At 53.0% G+C, this 17,252-nt stretch overlaps 1 protein-coding gene across 1 annotated transcript in view; it reads left to right on the forward strand.

Moving 5' to 3' along the window:
* The first annotated feature begins 1,288 nt into the window (after nucleotides 1-1,288).
* The window catches only part of AHRR (aryl hydrocarbon receptor repressor), a 73,780-nt gene continuing 57,816 nt past the window's right edge, over nucleotides 1,289-17,252 (forward strand). Inside the window, exons 1-2 of the mRNA XM_089908636.1 lie at nucleotides 1,289-1,303; nucleotides 10,115-10,187. Of these exons, the coding sequence (XP_089764762.1) occupies nucleotides 10,126-10,187 (62 nt within the window). The 5' untranslated portion in view covers nucleotides 1,289-1,303; nucleotides 10,115-10,125. The remainder of the gene's footprint in view (nucleotides 1,304-10,114; nucleotides 10,188-17,252) is intronic.

A 17,252-nucleotide genomic window follows, 5' to 3' on the forward strand; every position in this document is an offset into this window, starting at 1 on the left:
TGAGGCTGGGGAAGGTAGCTGGGGCTTGGGTGGGGGCGGGATTTTGCTCAGAGCCGGGCAGGTGCCAGGAATGACTCCCTTTGCTGTGACTGACTGTGGGGTGCGAGTGAGCACTGGAGACCCCACAGGGCTGGCTGCGGTGGCGGTGGTCGGTGGGGCTTGGGTGGGGACATGGTTGGTGCTGAGGGGCTGCCTGGGGAACGCAAAGGGACTGGACATGAGGGGGCAACACAAGCCCCCACACCACCCCCGCCGGGGCAAGGATGGTGGCAGCAGTCGGGCGAGGTTTCCGGGGGGGCCCCTCAGGCCTTGGGGCAGAAAGCCCAGCATGTGAGGCCAGGCTCACGGCGTGTCCCGGGGCGCTCCGGGACCAGACACACAGTAGGGGCCCGGTGAGGGAAGGGGAGCTTTCGAAGTCTGGACGTGTCCTCCAGGACGGAGGAGGGGAGGGGCCAGATGGCTCGCGTGGAGGAGGGGGAAGGAGCAGCCGGAGGGGCGGGAAGGGCCCCGCTGGAGGCCTGGCTCCTTCGAACCAGAAATGTCGGGATGAGACTTCCACGAGCTGTCCTGCGGCTCCAGGAAGGTGCAGGGTTAAAAGTATTACATTAATATTTTTAAACTGTAAAACCCTTTGATTTTAGCAACAACCTAATTGGAGCAGGCGGAGCAGGACCTGCTACGCTCACGTTACACATTCGGATCCGGGCGCCGGGACCCAGCCGTTAGGACAGTCTGGGCCCCGCACCTCCGCCCCGCCGGCAGGTGCGCGCTCAGCCTCCGCAGGCGCAGGTGGAAGGGGGCGCGCGACTGCGGGCGAGGAACAGAGGGTCTGGGGCTCCCGCGGGGAGCACGGGGGCCTCGAGGGGCACAGGCACCCTGGTGCCGACAGACCCTTGGGTAGACCACGAGGACACGAGAGGCGCAGAGCGCGACCCCACCGTGGCGCACACAGATCCGGAGGACCACGGGGACGGGGGAGCGCAGGGCGGGACCCCACCGTGGCGCACAGAGATGCCAGGGACCACGGGGACGCGAGGGGCGCAGGGCAGGACCCCACCGTGGTGCACACAGACCCGGGGACCATTGGCCGGGCGGAGATGCGCGCGCGCGCCCCCTGCCGCCTCCCGGGCTCGGTCGTCGCCGGGGCGGGGCGGCTCGCGTGCCGGGGTGGGGCTGTCCTTCCGCGGCCACAGCCTCCGCCTGGTCCCCGAGATGCGAGCGCCGGCAGCCGCGCAGCCACAGCTCCCTGTCCCCGCGGACACCTCCCGCGGGCGCGCTTGAACCTCCGCGCCCCGCCGGCCGGGTAAGTGCGCTGGACGTGCTCCGCAGGTCCAACTCCGCGAGGGAGACCCTAGCGCAGGGCCATCTTCCCAAGGCTCCCGCACCCTCGGCCCCCCCATCCCCCTCTCCCCTCCAAGCCCACTCACCCCATCCTCACGTCGCCAGGCCCTGGGGTCCAACGGGCAGCTTCTCACCTAAAACTAAAAACAGGGCTTTTGAGGAAAGCCAGTCCGCTTTCACTGCTTGCGGTCCCTCAGTTTCCCGGCCTGGGAGCGTCCGACCCCCGCGCTGGGGGAGCTGGGCTAACTGCCCTTTGCTCTTGGCACAGTTTCTTTCGGAACTGTTTTGGGCAGATGCTGGGGGGCGGCGGGGGGACTTTGAATTGGACTCCTGAGCCCTCTCCGGGGCAGCTGGTGAGGGGAGGCCCCCAGCCGGGGGTCCCAGAGCTGGGGGTGCACAGCTCAGCCCCCTCCTTCCGGGCCAGGAGCACCAGCCTTGGTTCACACACTCTGGAAGGGCGGAAGGCGCGTGTTCCAGGAATTCACTGGGTTTCAGTTAGTGGCACCAAGAAAGTTTTTTTCCCTAAAGTCTTATTTTGAGAGGTGGAAAATCCCAGATTGTGGATACTTTGTGAGAGGCACAGGCCCTCAACACTTCAGGGACCCGGTGTTGCTGCTGTGACCCCCCCCCCCCTTGGGGAGGGGGCTGCCCACAGGGCAGGTGATTAGCCAGGGTCAGAGGTCAGAGGCCTTGGGCAGTTTGCCCTTGGGTTCCTCGTCTGCTTCCTGGTTGGTCTGAAGGGCTGGGGCCGGAGGCGTCAGCCCCCCTTGGAAGCATCCAGTGGGTCTCCAGCTGTGGCCGCCCTGTGACTCACGCGGGGCCTCTGTGTGACCAGCCACAGGCTCCGGTCCTCGAGGGGCCGGGCACAGAGGGGCTGCGCGAGTGTGTGCCCTGGGCATCTGCCCCCTTGCTCTGGGCACTCAACAGTGGTGAACTGGACTTCTCCCGGCCTGGTCAGCAGCCCAGCCCACCCAGGACACTCTCCAGGGGCCTCTGGCAGAGGCGGGCTTCTGACCGGCTGGCCTCCACCCAGCGTCCGCCATCAGGGCCTAGAGCCTGGCTTCTGCAGCCTCCTGGGCCCACGCCCAATCCCAGTGGAGGCCTCAGGACCCGCTCGTGGGCAGCTGAGCAGCCGGTGGGCAGTGTGGCCCTGACGGGGGCTGTGCCACCTCCAGCAGCCGTGGCTGCAGGCTCCCTGTTTACGGGTGATGACTTCCAGGTGGATACCGGGCAGTCTGGACCCTGACCGCGTGCGTTGTTTCCCTCTCAGTTCAGTCCCAGGGCGGTGTGGCCCTGTGGACGGGGCACACATGCTGGGCGGGAGCTGAGGGCACCGCTACGTGGCATGGGACGATCTTTTATGTTTGTTTTATGCTTACGTGTATTTTCTGAAATGGTCAGCCATTATTTTTACCATAAAAGGTTCTTATAAAAGTTCAGATTTCTCTGAGAAACACAGTCAGCTCAGAGCTTCTGGGGGGCTGGCCCTCGTGCTGCCTCAGTGGCGCATTTCTGTGGGGAGTTTGGTCCAATCCGATGAGGGCTTCACCTTTTTGAGGAAAGTGCACAGTATTTAGTAAAATGGAGCCGGTATTTAGGATTCCTAGGGCAGGAATTGGCAGGAACTGGACCCCAAGCCACGGCTCTTCCAGGGGACAGCGGCTGGCCCCCTTGATTTCTCCCCCACCCCCGAAGGGGTACCTGGAGGGTGTTTATCTGCCCTGGTGCTTTTCGCCATAGCCTGTGTTTTTAGGCCCCTTCCCCCAGGGAGGACGGGCCTTGTGGGCCAGCTGGCAGGCCACGTGCGCGGCTGGGGAGGGCCCGCACCCAGGAGCCTGGACCCCGTCTCGGCTCCTGCTGTGGGGAGGGGGTCTTGGCTGGAGGAAAGTGAGGGGCCAACTCTGCCCCACGAAGTGCCTCCGGCCCCTGCTTGTCTTCCCTGTCGCCTCCAGCCCGCACCACCCCTGCTCTGAGCTCGGACTCACTCAGGGAACGGTGGTGCTGGGGATGGGCCTCCTGGGGCTGAGGCAGGTCAGCCAGCCTCCTCACCTTTGATCTTGAGGGGCGTCCGGCCCCTCTCGTGTGTGGGGAAGCATCCCTGACCGGTTTCCCCCCAGGCTGGGGCCAGGCCTGGGCCCGGCTCCGGCCTCTCCTGCTTGAGTTGAAAGCCCTTGCAGCTCAGATGGGATGACCTTGCCCGCCGGGTTCCAGCTTCCCAGAGAAGCGCAGGCCTGGTGGCCGTGGCTCAGGCAGAGACGAGAAGGCTGGACCCTTCCGAAGCATCCGTCCGCCCGTTCCTGCTCCAGCCTGCGGCCACCGGGGCCCTATCCGCACCCACCCACCCCAGCCCATCTCTCCAGAGCTCTCCTATCTCCTCTGCCACGTCATCCCCCGCAGCTTAAAAACCAGCATTTGACCCCCAGGGCCCCGCAGCTGCCACCCATCCCTGCCTCTGCTCTCACAATGCCCCACAGGCGCTCCTAGTCCCGCTGCACGGTTCTCTCCTGCCACTCCAGACATTTAATTTATATTTATATACAAATTTGTGTTCTTTGTTTTTAGTGGGGTGAAATTCACACTACATACAATTAACCATTTAAAAATTTAAGGTTCAGTGGTATTTATTGAGTATATTGCCAAAGTTGTGCAACTACCACCTCTAATTCCAAAACATTTTCTTCATCCCGAACGGAAACTCTATACCCTTTAAGCAGTCACTCCCCATTCCTTTTTCCTCCAGCCCCTGGCAACCATTCACCTACTTTCTGTCTCTGTGGGTTTGCCTGTTCTGGACATTCCATATAAATGCAATCAATATGTGTCCTTCTGTGTCTGCCTTCGTTTTCACATAGCATGATGTTTTCAAGCTCCGTGTGTGTTGCAGGATGCATCAGAGCTTCGTTCCTTCTTATGGCTGAGTAATAGTCCCCTGTATGGATGGACCACATTTTGTTTATCCATTCATCAGTCGATGGGCATTTAGGTTGTTTCTGCTTTTTGGCTCTTGTGGGTAATGATGCTGTGAGTATTTGTGTGCCAGATTGTGTTTGAACATACGTTTTCAGTTCTCTCGGGCATATACGTAGGAGTGGAATTGCTGGGTCGTGTAGTGACCCTGTGTTTAACTTTTTGAGGAAAGACTAAACTGTTTTCTACAGGAGCTGTGCCATTTTTCATCCCCACCAGCACGGCACAAGGGTCCCAGTTTCTCCACAATCTCACCAACCCTTGATATTTTCCTTTTTTTAAAAAAATATCATGGCCATTGTCGTGGGTATGAAGTGGTATCTCATTGTGGGTTTGATTTACATTTCCTTAGTGACTAATGATGTTGAGCATCTTTTCATGTGCTTGTTAACCATTTGTATGTTTTTTTGGGGAGAAAGGTCTATTCAAGTCCTTTGCTCATTTTTAATTAGGTTGTTTGTCTTTTTGTTGTTGAGTTTTAAGAGTTCTTTATGTAGTTTGTATACCAGACCTTTATCAGATATATGATTTGCAAATATTTTCTCCCATCTGTGAGTTGTCTCTTCACTTTCTTGATAGCGTCCTTTGAAGCCCAAGTTTTAAATTTTGATGGGGTTCAGTTTATCTCATTTTTCTTTTCTTACCTGTGCTTTTGGTGACATATCTAAGAATCCATTGCCAAGTGTAAGGTCATGAAGATATAGCCCTATGTTTTCTTTTAGCTCCTACACTTAGGTCTTTATCTAACTTTGGTTAATTTTTGTAAAGGGTGTGAGGTAGGGGTCCAGCTTCACTCTTTGGTGTTGGATGTCCATTTGTGCCAGCACCTTTTGGTGAAGAGACTGTTCTTTCCCCATTGAATGGCTTTGTTGAAAATCAGTTGACCACATTATGTTTATTCTTGTGCCACATTTCTGTTTTTTCAATGCTTTTTTAAAAATTTTGTTTATTTAATTTATTTAGTTTTGGCTGCGTTGGGTCTTCATTGCTGCATGCGGGCTTTCTCTAGTTGCAGTGGGCGGGGACTACTCTTCATTGCAGTGCGTGGGCTTCTCATTGGGGTGGCTTCTCTCATTGCAGAGCATGGGCTCTAGGTGCATGGGTTTCAGTAGTTGTGGCACGTGGGCTCAGTAGCTGTGCCTCATGGGCCCTAGAGCACAGGCTCAGTGGCTGTGGCGCACGGGCTTAGTTGCTCTGCAGCACGTGGGATCTTCCCAGACCAGGGCTCTAACCCGTGTCCCCTGCATCAGCAGGCGGATTCTTAACCACTGCGCCACCAGGGAAGCCCTCAATGCTTTTTAAAAACCTTTTTATTATGAACATTTTCAAATCTTTTACAAAAGTAGAGAGAATTTTATAATGAGTCCAGTTTATTCATCGAGTATCATAGATGGTCAGCTGTCAATATTGGCTGATTCAGTGTCATGTAAACCGCACACAGAAGCAAATCGCTGAGGTGTCATCCTTTCACAGGTGTTAGCATGTATCTCTAAAACGTGTGAACTTTAAAAACCAGCTTTTTATGTTTTTTACTTAATTTTTTGTTTGAATCGAGAGACTTTAATTCATATAAAGAAGTATTAACAACAGCAGGAGAGGTCGGAAGGGTACTCAGGGCTGTGGGGGTGCCGAGAGGGCTTGCCTGTATGTAGGGGTTCAGGCTCTGGGCTGGGGGAGATGTTTCGCTGGGCTTCCCAGCCTCAGGAACAAGAAGACACGGGAGATGCACGGGACCCAGAAGCCCCTCACTCTGCGCTCGCTACAGAGGAGAGAAGCTCGAAGGGTCCAGCCCGTCCGTGCAGAGCAAGCCGGAGGGGAACCAATACACCGCTTCCCAGTGGGGTGCCACCACCTCCCATCCCTGGCCTTCGTGCTGTGGTTGCCAAACCTTGACATCTGCATAGGTTATAAACCCCACAACATATTGTTGTCATTGTTGTTGAAACAGTCAATTATTTTTTAGAGATAGTTAGATAGTAAGAAGGAGCCTTGCATTCTTACCCATGCAGTTACCACTTCCTGTGCTTTCTGTTCCATTTTGTGGATCCACGTTACCATCTGGTATCATTTTCCTTTGGCCTGAAGACACTCTTTCACATTTCTTATAGTGTGGGTCAGCTGGCAACGAATTCTTTCAGCTTTTTTATGTCTGAAAAAGTCTTCATTTAGCCTTAATTTTTGAAAGATATTTTCACAGGGTTTAGAATTCTCGTTGCAGGCTTTTTCTTTCAGTGCTTCAAAGGTGCTGCTCCGCTGTCCCCTCGGGTACACGTTCCGCAGGAGGCGTCTGCTGCCATGCGTGTCCCTGTTGCTTCGGACCCAGCGCTGTTTCCTCTGGGGCGTTTAAGACTATTCTGTTTATCCCGGTCATGGGTCATTTGACTATGATGTGCCTGGTGTAGTTTTCTTCCTGTTTCTCGTGCTTGGGGTTCATTGACGTCTTCAATCTGTAGGTTTATAGTTTTCATTGTTTGGACACATTTCTGCTTTTATTACTTAAATGTTCTCTGTCACCTCTATCACCCTCCTATTCTTTAGGGCCCCAGTTACACATATTCAACCCATTGAAATACCTAAATATTTAATTTTTATTTTGGTGCTGTTGTAAACGGTATGGTTCTTAAAAAATGTGTATTCCAGTTGTTCATTGCTAGTGTATAGAAACACAATTGACTTTTTTATATTGTCCTTTTTCCCTGTGACCTTGCTGGACTCAATTATTATAAGTTATAAAAGATTTGTCTTAGCCAAATTTTGGAATTTTCTGTATGTACCATCCTGTTGTCTGTGAACTTTAAGGGGAATGGTGATAGAGGACATCTTTGTCTTATTCATGATCTCTGGGGATGTATACAGTCTCTCACTGTTAGGTGTGATGTCAGCTGTAGGTTTTTTTGGTAGATGTCCTTTATCAGGTTAATTAGGTTCCTTTCTATTCCTAGTTTGATGAGAGGGTTTTTTTTATTATTATGCATGGATTTGGATTTTCTCAAATGCATTTTATGTATGTTGAGGTGACCATATATTTTTTTTCTTTTATTTATTAATAAAGTGAATTATACTGGTCAATTTCTGGATGTCGAATCAGGCTTGAATTCCTTGAGCAAACCCCATTTGTGATGTGTTGTGCTCTTTATATATTGTTGGATCCCACTTGCTAACATCTAATTGAAGATTTTTGTGCCTATGTTCATGAGGGATTTTTGACCATCATTTTCTCAAAATGTCTTTGGTATCAGGGTAACGCTGAACTTGTAAATGAGTTGGCAATTTTTAATTTAATTTTTGGTTTTCTGCAAACAATTGGTATTATTTCTTCCTTAAATCGGTAGAATTTACCAGTGAATCCATCTGGGCTTTTGCTTTTGTTTGTTGTTGTTGGAATAAATACAGGGCTAAACAGGTTATCTGATTTTTCTTGAGTGAGCTTGGTAGTGTATGTCACTCAAGAAATTGGCCCATTTCATCTAAATTGTTGAATTTGTGGGGATAGCATTTGTTTTAGTCTGCTTGGGCTGCCGTAACAAAATACCACAGACCGGGTGGCTTAACCAACACCTAAAAACAATGAAAATCTATTTCTCACAGTTCTGGAGGCTGGGAAGCCCAAGATCAAGGTGCCCACTGATTGGTCTCTGATGACAGTGTGCTCTTCTTGGCTTGCACACGGTGAAGACAGAGCTCTCCTCTCTCTTCTGCTTCTTATAAGGGCAACACTTCTATCAGATCAGGGTTCCACCTATATGACCTCATTTCACCTTAATCACCTCCTTAAAGGTCCACCTGCAGTACAGTCAAATGGGGGATTAGGGCTTTAACATATGAATTTGGCGGGCACACAGCTAAGTTCATGGCAGTGTTCTCTTATTTTCCTTCTAATGTCTGTGGGGTCTGTAGTGATGTCCCTTCTTTTATTCATGATACTAATAATTCATATCTTCTCTATTTCTTGATCAGTCTGGGAAGAAGTTTATCAATTTTGTTGATCTTTTCAAAGAACCAACTCTTGGTTTTGTTGATTTTTCTGTATTTCCATTTTAAGTTTCATTGATTTTTTCTCTTTATTATTTCCACCTTTCTGCTTGATTTGGACTTGTTTTCTCTTCTTCTGATTACTTAAAGTGGAAGCTTGGATTACTTATTTGAAACGTTTAATTTTTTTCTAATATAAACATTTAATGTTATCGGTGTCCGTCAAAGTACTGCTCATCTGTATCCCACAGAGTTTGATGTGCTGTATTTTCATTTTCATTCAGTTCAAGATACGTCTAAATTTCTTTGAGACTTTCTCTTTGACCCATGGTTATTTAGAAATGGGTTGCTTACCAAATAGTTGGGAATTCTCCATATATCTTTCTAGTTTAATTCCATTATTGTTAGAGAACATACTCTGTACTTTTATTCTTTTAGGTTTGCTAAGGATTGTTCTAAGCTCAAGAACGTGGTCTATCTTGATGAATGTTCCATGTGCGAAGAATGTGCATTCTGCTGCTGTTGGCTGGAGTAGTCTCTATATTTCAGTTAGTCTACATCTGTTGTTTGGAGATTCTCTTTCCTTTGTGATTTTCTGTTTGTTTGCTCTATTGATTACTCAGAGAGGAATGTTGAAGTTACTAATGAATTATCTTTTCAGTTTTTGCTTCCTGTATTTCGAAGCTGTGGGTGATGCATTCTCATTTAGCATTGCTACGTCTTCTTGGAAAACTGGCCCCTTTATTCTTTTATAATATCCCGCTTTGTCCCTGGTAATATTCCTTTGTCTGAAGTCTGCTCTGTCTGATACTCACACAGCTACTCCAGCTGTACTTTTGATTAGTGTATCTTTTCTGATCCATTTACTTTACCTACTTATGTCAGTAGTCAAAGTGTGTTTCTTATACTTAAAGTGGATCCATGACATGTTTCCAGTATTTTCGCTGCACTTTCTGGACAGGGTGGAAATCGTGTGCTTGACTCTGCTTCCTCTTCCAGGTAGTACACACTTGAGGCCAGGGGAGGGCTCCTAACCTCCTCTCTGGGTCAGCTGGCCCAGAGCCTGGTGTTGAGGGGTCACCGGTCTGCAGGATGTTTGTGATGGCTCAGACATCCTCACTGCACGGGAAAATCAAGATTCTGATGCACTCCCTGAGGTGATGGGCGAGCTGACCAGCCTCAGGGCACAGACACCGACTGCAGTGTCCACACTGCTGGTGGAGGCCAGCAGGCATGGTCAGCTGGGCTCAGTGCGGCCGTGAGTTAGTGGCCAAAGTGGAAGCCCAGCATTGTGGAGTGGAGAGAGATTTTAGTAGAAGAGAGGAAGCCTGTGTGCCTAGAAATACAGGCCGTAGGGGAGGAGTGGGAGGGGCAGCGTGGCTGCAGGCGGCACTGGGATAGCCTGCCTGCCCGCGCCCTGACCCAGCACATGGTCCTCGGTGCCCACTGCGGAGTGGCTCCTGTTTTCTGACGCCTCAGGGTGTTTACCTGCCGGAAGCTTTCCCGGCACAGGGCTGTCTCAGGAGTGTGGTGACAGGACTGCGTCCTCTGGCTAGGCTGGCGGCTGCAAGGCGGCCCATCGAAGGGGAGACGTCATGAGCCGGCTTCAGCCTTGGGCTGAGGAGGGGATGGTTCACCCCCGCACCCCCACACCCCACCCCACCCCCACCCCACCCCGTGCCGGTCATGCCCTCGGGCATCTCGCTTAGCCAGCGCTGGGGGAGGACAGCGCGCCGGGCCTCCGCTGCTGCTCTCGCCGCCTCGGTGGTTTGGGGGGTTATGGGGGCACTGGGGTCTCTTCAGTGTGACCAACTTGATGCCCCTTTTTCCTTAGTGCCCAAGACGATGATTCCGCCGGGAGAGTGCCTGTATGCCGGGAGGAAAAGAAGGAAGCCCATTCAGAAACAGTAAAGTATCTGTCTTCTGGTTTTGCTGACTGTTACTGATGGAGGGGAGGCATTTGTGTTTGCATTGAAAAAAGTGAATTTTAGAAACAAAGTGAGTGAGGCGAGGTTTCGGTCAAGCCTTACTGAGGGTGTGGGGACCCGCAGGACCAGCGGGGGGCGGGCCGGGCAGGGGACACTCTTGGTGCTCGGGAGCGCAGGTGGGACCCTGGGCCGCCTTCCCAGCCCTGATTGGACACTGAGGTCTGGCCCAGGGCGCCCCTCCCCCGCCCTGGTAAGACCCCATCCTCGTCCTTAGCTGCATGCACCACAGTGCCTCTGGGCTTCACCCCAAACGAAAGGAGACTGGGGCTCGGCCTGGGGCGTCCGGCAGGCGGAGTGGGATGCGGGCAGGGAACCCCAGGCACGGCCCCCGCCAGCCCCGGGACACAGCACCACGCTCACATCCCCCACCTGCCCGTGGCTGGCCAGTGGGGCTCGGGGCCATGAAGCGGGTGGCCTGCAGTCATGGAACTGGTCTGCAGAGAGCGACTCCCAGAGCCCAGGGCTGCGTCCGTCCTGGGACAGGTCCTGCGGTGTGTCCACTGTGGCTGGGGCTGTGTGTGTGTGTGAGCCTCTTTGTGTGTGTAATACAGATGTGTGATGTAGCTTCATGTGTGTAACACAGCCCTGTCTGGGTGTGGGCGTGTGTACGTGTGCACCTGCAGTAGTGCCTATGTGGGGATCTGGGTTTCTGGGACCCAGGCCACCCTCCGGGCCCCCAGGGGCTGCAGGACCCCATGAGAGGTCGACAGGAACGCGGGCACCTCCAGTCCCAAGGATGGGTGTCAAAGGCTGGTGAGGCTGGACTTCGGAAACTGGTTGTCACCTGAGTCACTTGTGTGGCCACTGTGGGCCTTGGGATGGAGCCAGGGTGCTGGGGGAAGTGTTCAGCCTGGTCTGCGGGTGAGAGGGGGCAGGTGTGGGGGGCAGAGCTATGCACTAGAAGGAGGTGATGCGGGGGGCCTATGTCCTGAGCTCATTTGTTCCGGTGAGAACATTTGTCACCTTAAATAAGGAAAGAAGTACCTGGAGGGGCAGCTGTGTACACCAGGATCTGGGGGGCTGGGAGCATTAACGCACAAGTCAGCAAACACGGTGTGCAGCACAGCAGCTCCCTGCCTCTGTGCACGAGGGGCCACGGCCGTGCACCTTCGACATTGCTCCTCATGGATTCCTTGTCCAGCTGTGCGGGGCATGCCGTGTTGTGTCATCACTAGCCCTCCGCCAGCGTCCGTTCCGACTGGCTTACAGGCGCCACTGAGCTGTGTGCCTTCGTGCCTGGCGTTGGACTCGTGCTCGTCGTTGGAGAGGCCACCGCCGTGGCTGTGTGCTGGCCGTTCCCTCGCGGGCCCGAGCAGGCTTGTTAACTGTTTACTGTGAAAGTGGTGGATTGCTCGGCTTTGACACAAACCCTGCGCCTGCAGCCCCTGCCTGGCCCCTTCTGCGTCACCCTCACAGACTTGGGCTCAGTGATGCATACAGAGGCTCGCGCTGCCTGCCATGCTGTGAGCAGTGAGTTTCCTGTCCTTGACCGTGGAGGCTCACGCCTTCTGCCAGGATCCGTGGACAGCAGCAGGCTACTAGCTTGCAAGCAGGTAAATCAAGGCCAGACCCAACAGGCATATGCATTCTTGCAGGTGGGATTGCTCAGGCCAAGAGTGTGGCATTTGTGATTTCATAGGTGTCGCCAAACTGGCCAGCACTGGAGGCGTGCCCTGCCGGGCACATGGTGTGCCTCAGACTTTGGTGAATTTGTGTGTCCTTCTCATACGTGAGGCGTAGCAGCCACTGTATTTCCTTTTCTGTGAACTGTCTGTGTTGACAACTTTTGATAACTTTTCTATTGTATTGTTTATGTTTTTTGGTTTTTTTTTTTGTGGTACGCGGGCCTCTCACTGTTGTGGCCTCTCCCATTGCGGAGCACAGGCTCCGGACACGCAGGCTCAGCGGCCATGGCTCACGGGCCCAGGCGCTCCGTGGCATGTGGGATCCTCCCGGACCGGGGCACGAACCCGCGTCCCCTGCATCGGCAGGTGGACTCCCAACCACTGCGCCCCGAGGGAAGCCCTGTTTATGTTTTTGCTTCTTGATTTGTAAGGGCTTGCTGTACACTGGGGAGACTGATTCTTAAATGCATTCCACATACCTTTCCCCAGTTTTTATTTACTTGTGGTATTCTTTGCAGCGCAGAAAGCATTTAATTTGTATGAAGTTGAATTTATTCATCTTTTACTTTGTGTCACAATTGGAAAGATCTCCCCTGCTTCAAGTTTATGAGAATTTTCCCAGGATTTCTTCTAAATTTCTTGGATTCCTTAATATATATATTTAAATTTTGAGCACTTGGAATTTTTCCTGGTGTAAGGTGTGGGGTCTGAATCTCTCTCTTTTCCCCTGTGGCCACTGGTTGTTCCTAATACTTCTATTCGATAATCAGTGTTTTCCTCACCGATTTGTAATGGCATTGAGTACTTAGACTTGTGATTTGAGGGGCAGTGAAAGACAGTGGAGTAACTTGAACACACTCCCCTGGCTGTGCCTGCGGACCCTCTGGGGGACGTGGCCATGCCGGCTTGTCCGAGTGCCAGCGTCTGTGTATCGCAAAGGCCAGAGGAGCTGCCGGCGGTGTGCACATGTGCAGGTGCCCGGGCCCACGGCCCCTCCTGGGGTGTGAGCCCCACGGGTCAGCTGCAGTACTGCCCCCTCGCCTCGCCGAGGGCTGTGGACTGTGGTCTGGCCCCATCCTCCGTGGATAGGCCGTGAAAGCCGTGAGCCTGTGATGCCTGATCCGGGAGCTGGAACCTGCTAGAACCCCAGGGTAGAACCTGCCCCCTACCAGGCCCTCAGGGCTGGACCTGCGCTGGAGGGAAGCAGGGCTGGGGCGCGACCGCAGCGGCGGGTCCCTGCACCGCGGATCGGCACCTTGAGCTCGGAGGTGTGTGAGCAGCGGGGCTCCCCCCTCATTTGCATGTTTGGTCTTGATTGGCTGTGACTGAAGCACGCAGAGCTGCGCGCACTTACAGTGCACAGTCTGATTGGTTCTGAGATGTGTAATCACCGGAGAAACATTGCCGAAGCCAAGGTCACAGACACTCCCATCACGTCCGAAGGTTCCTAGTGCCCTTGTCACTCCTCCGGTAGCCTCGTCCCAGGCGACCTTGCCTGCACTCTTGTCCGGCAGGCTGGTTTGCATTTCCTGGAATTTTCTATAAATGGGATCCTACACCTCGTGGGGCTTCTCTCCCTTGTCGAGATGATGTCGGTTCCTCTGTGGTTTGTGTGCCGGGTGTGTCCTTACGCTGAGTGGTGCCCGTCGTGTGGATGAACCACGTGTGTTTGTTCATCTCAGGTGGACATTTGGGTGGTTCCCAGGTTGGGGTATCACGAATAAAGCTGCTGTGAATGTTTACGTACGGGTCTTTGCATGTAACGTTTTCATTTCTCCTGGGTAAACACCTAGGAGTGGGATTGTGGGTCACATATACGGCAGAGGAGGGTTTGACTTTTTAAGAAACCACCAGACCATTTTCCAAAGCAGCTGCACCGTTTACATTCCTGGCCGCTGAGCGTGTGATTCCTCTACTTTCTCAGCGATGCCTGGGGTGTCAGTCTTGGTTTCAGCCACTCTGATGGGTTGTGGTGGTAGCTCACCATGGTTTTAAGTTGTGTTTCCCTAGTGACTAATGGTGTTGATATCCTTGCATGTGCTTATTTGCCGTCCATACAGCTTCTTTGGTGAAGAGTTTTCTAAATAATTTGCCTATCTTCTTATTGGGCTGTTTGTCTTCTTGTTGAATTGTAAAACTTCTTTACATATTCTGGATACAGGCTCTTTTTGTGAATATTTTTAACCAATCAGTGCCTCCCCTTTTCATTTTCTTAATGGTGATTTTCAAAGACAATTAAAAATTTTTGAAAAAAATCAATTTATCATTTTTTTCTTTCTCAAGTTTTTTATTTTGGTGTGTGTCCTAAGAGTCCCAGGACTACTCTGAGGTCTCAAAGATTTTCTCGCGTATTTTCTTGTAAACTTTCATGGTACGTTTTAGACTTAGGTCTATGATCTATTTTGAGCTAATTTCAGGTATTGTGTGAGGTAAGGGCTGATGTTTACTTGTTTTCATGGATGTCCAGTTGATTAGCACCATTTATTGAAAAGACTTTCTTTTCCTGTTGAATTGCCTCAGTATCTGTGTCAAATGAATTGACCAAAAATATGTGAGTCTGTTTCTCGGCTCTCTATTCTGTTCCATTGATCTATGTTTCCATCGTTTCTCGAATACCAAACCATTTGGAACATTGCAGCTTCAGAGAGGCTTATAGTCAGTCAGGCAAGTCCTCCAACTTTGCCCTCTAATTGGCTATTCTCTGTCCTCTGCATGTCCATGTAAAGTCTAGACTCCTTGTCATTTCTGTAAAAAGTCCTGCTGGAATTTCAGTTGAGGCTCCATTGAGTCCACGGATCAGTTTGGGGGAGTAACACAGTCTTAACAGTATTGAGTCTTACAGTCCTGTACATGGTGTGTCTTTCTGTTTGTTTATGTCTCTTTAAGTTTTTCTCAGCACTATTTTATAGTCTCCGTTTAGGCGTCTGGAATGTCTTCTGTTGGGGTTGTCCCAGGTGTTCTATGTTTTGGCTCCCTTTGTAACCCTCCGGCCAGCGAGTGGCCAGGCGCCTCCCGTGCTGCTGGTCCCTTGTCCCCTCACCTCCTGCCGCGTCTCCACCCTGGGGAGTTGGAGCTTCCTCCCTGTGGCCCTGGGCTTAAACCAGAGGCCAGCTCAGGGGAGCATTTCCCTCCACATGGCCCCTCTCACCCACCTGGCGGGGGCAGGGAGGTTCTGCTCTGGCGCCTGGAGCTGGAGGGGGGCTGCGTGGAGGGGCAGCCAGGTGGTCTGAGAAAGCTGGAAGGACTAGAGCTTTTCCAGCACCTGTTTCTTCAGTTGCGAGTGTCCCCCTAGTCGTCCCTCGGGGGTGCGGGCTGGGGACAGTCACGGCTCGTCCCATCCCAGGCACGCGTGGGCTGGGAGGGGCGACTGCTCCCCACAGGTCTACCCGGAGGTGAGATTTGAGCCGGTCCACCCTCTCCCCTTCTCTGGCCCCCACACCTGCCCTCAGTGCTACCTTGTTTTCTGGGGCGGCTTCGAGTGTCTTTCACTCCTGGGTGGGCCTCTCCTCTGGCCGTCAAGTGCCATTCCACACGGGGTCTGTTCAGTCTCCCCAGGCCTCCTGACCCTTTAAATTTTGGCTAGTAGCATGAGTAATGTTGGTGTAGGTGCCTCACTGAGGGGAAAAAAATAAAAAAGAAACAGCAGAGAGCGGCAAGATAACCAGAGAATGGGAGAAAATAATTGCAAATTGTATGTCTGTTAAGGATCTAGAATCCTGAATACATAAAGATTTCCTACAACTCAAGAACAGAAAAGCAAACACCCCAATTCGAAAATGGGCAAAGGACTTGAGTAGACATTTCTCCAAAGAAGATAAAGAGATAGCCGACAAACGCGTGAAAAGACGCTTGACTTTACTGGTCATTAAGGAAATGCCGATCAAACCACAATGAGATACTGCTTTACACCCACGAGAATGGCTCTTATTTTAAAAAAGGAGAAGAGCAAGTGCTGGCGAGGCTGCGGAGTGTGGCTGGGGGACGTGACGGGGCACAGCCGCTGTGGAGGACAGTCTGGCAGCTCCTCTCAAAGTTAAACCTAGAACCACCAGGTTAAGCCCGTTGTTCCGCTCTTAGGCGTATACCCCAGAGAACTGAAAGCACGTGTTCAAGCAGAATCATGGACTCGAAGTTTATGGCTGCAGGGTTTACAATACCCGTAAAGTGGGAGCGAGGCAAGCGCCCGTGGACTGGTGAACAGATGAGCAGGTGCATCCATCCAGGCCGTGGAACACAGCGGTGAAAAGGAGTGGAGCTCCACCCGGGCTGTGCCGTGGGTGAACCTTGACGCCCGATGGCCGGTGAAGGAGGCCAGGCGCGCAAAGTCTGGTTCCGTTTACACAAAGTGTCTAGAACGGGCAGACCTGGGGAGACAGAAAGCGATTGTGGCCGCCGGGGGCTGAGAGGCGGGGAAGATGAGAGAAACTGCTTAGTGGCGCGGGCGGGGGGTGACTTGGGGGTGAAGAAAATGTTTTGGAGCTTGATAGAGGTTGACAGCACTGTGAATGTAGTAAATGCCAAAACTTTAAAACAGCTTTATGTTATGTGAATTGCATCTCCATTAAAAGAAAGAAGCCGCTTCTGGGTTGGAGCTGCAGCTCTTGTGTGGTTTTGTGTGGCCTCGGCGCCGACAGCATGGGTGGGGGGTGAGCCCCGGGGCTTCTGACAGAAAGGATGGCGTAAGGCAGCTTTCCACACGGTAGAGGAATAGGAACTTCCGGACAAAAGAGTCCCGAGCCCCTAAGAGCAGCAGGGAGGGGCAGGCCCGGGGCAGCGGCCCCTCCCCAGCCGTCCTGGCTTTGCTTTCTAGGAAGGTGGGGGCGGGGCGGGGGAGGGCACCGTCGTCCCGGGGTTGAGAGGGCCCAGGAGCGGGGTCGCGGTGGGCGGGGAAGCCTGGGCAGGGGCCGCTCCCTCTGTGTGTGGGGGGGGCAGGCCTGTGGCGGGGCCCTGGCCACCGCACTTTGGGGCCTCGGAGGGGCGGGCGGGACAGCGCTGCGGTGCCCGGGCCGCCTCCATCATCTTCGCCTCAGAACCTTTCAGCCCTGCTGTGTAGTGGGAAACTGAGGCCCGGAGGGGCCGCTTACACCTGGACTGAGGGCCCTAGAGGAGCACCGAGAGAGGTGAGCGGTGCGGCCAGAGCCGGTGTCCTTCTGCCGCGTCGGGGCAGTTAGCACAGAGAGGCCAGGAAGCGTGCTGGGGTCACACAGCTCTCCCGCTGCCCGCTCCGTGTCTCTCTGTGCTTCCTCCTACTGCTGTGGGCCAGTGGCTGGCACGGTTGGCGTGGCTGACGGTTTAGTTCGCGCATCTTCGGGGATGGGCGCGTTTTCGTCTGGCAGCTGCATTTTGAAGCTGATGGCTC

This window comes from Delphinapterus leucas, chromosome 3, assembly GCF_059928025.1.
Source record: "Delphinapterus leucas isolate spDelLeu-1000000601 "Yukka" chromosome 3, BTC_Dleu_Yukka2, whole genome shotgun sequence".
Classification (NCBI taxonomy): domain Eukaryota; kingdom Metazoa; phylum Chordata; class Mammalia; order Artiodactyla; family Monodontidae; genus Delphinapterus; species Delphinapterus leucas.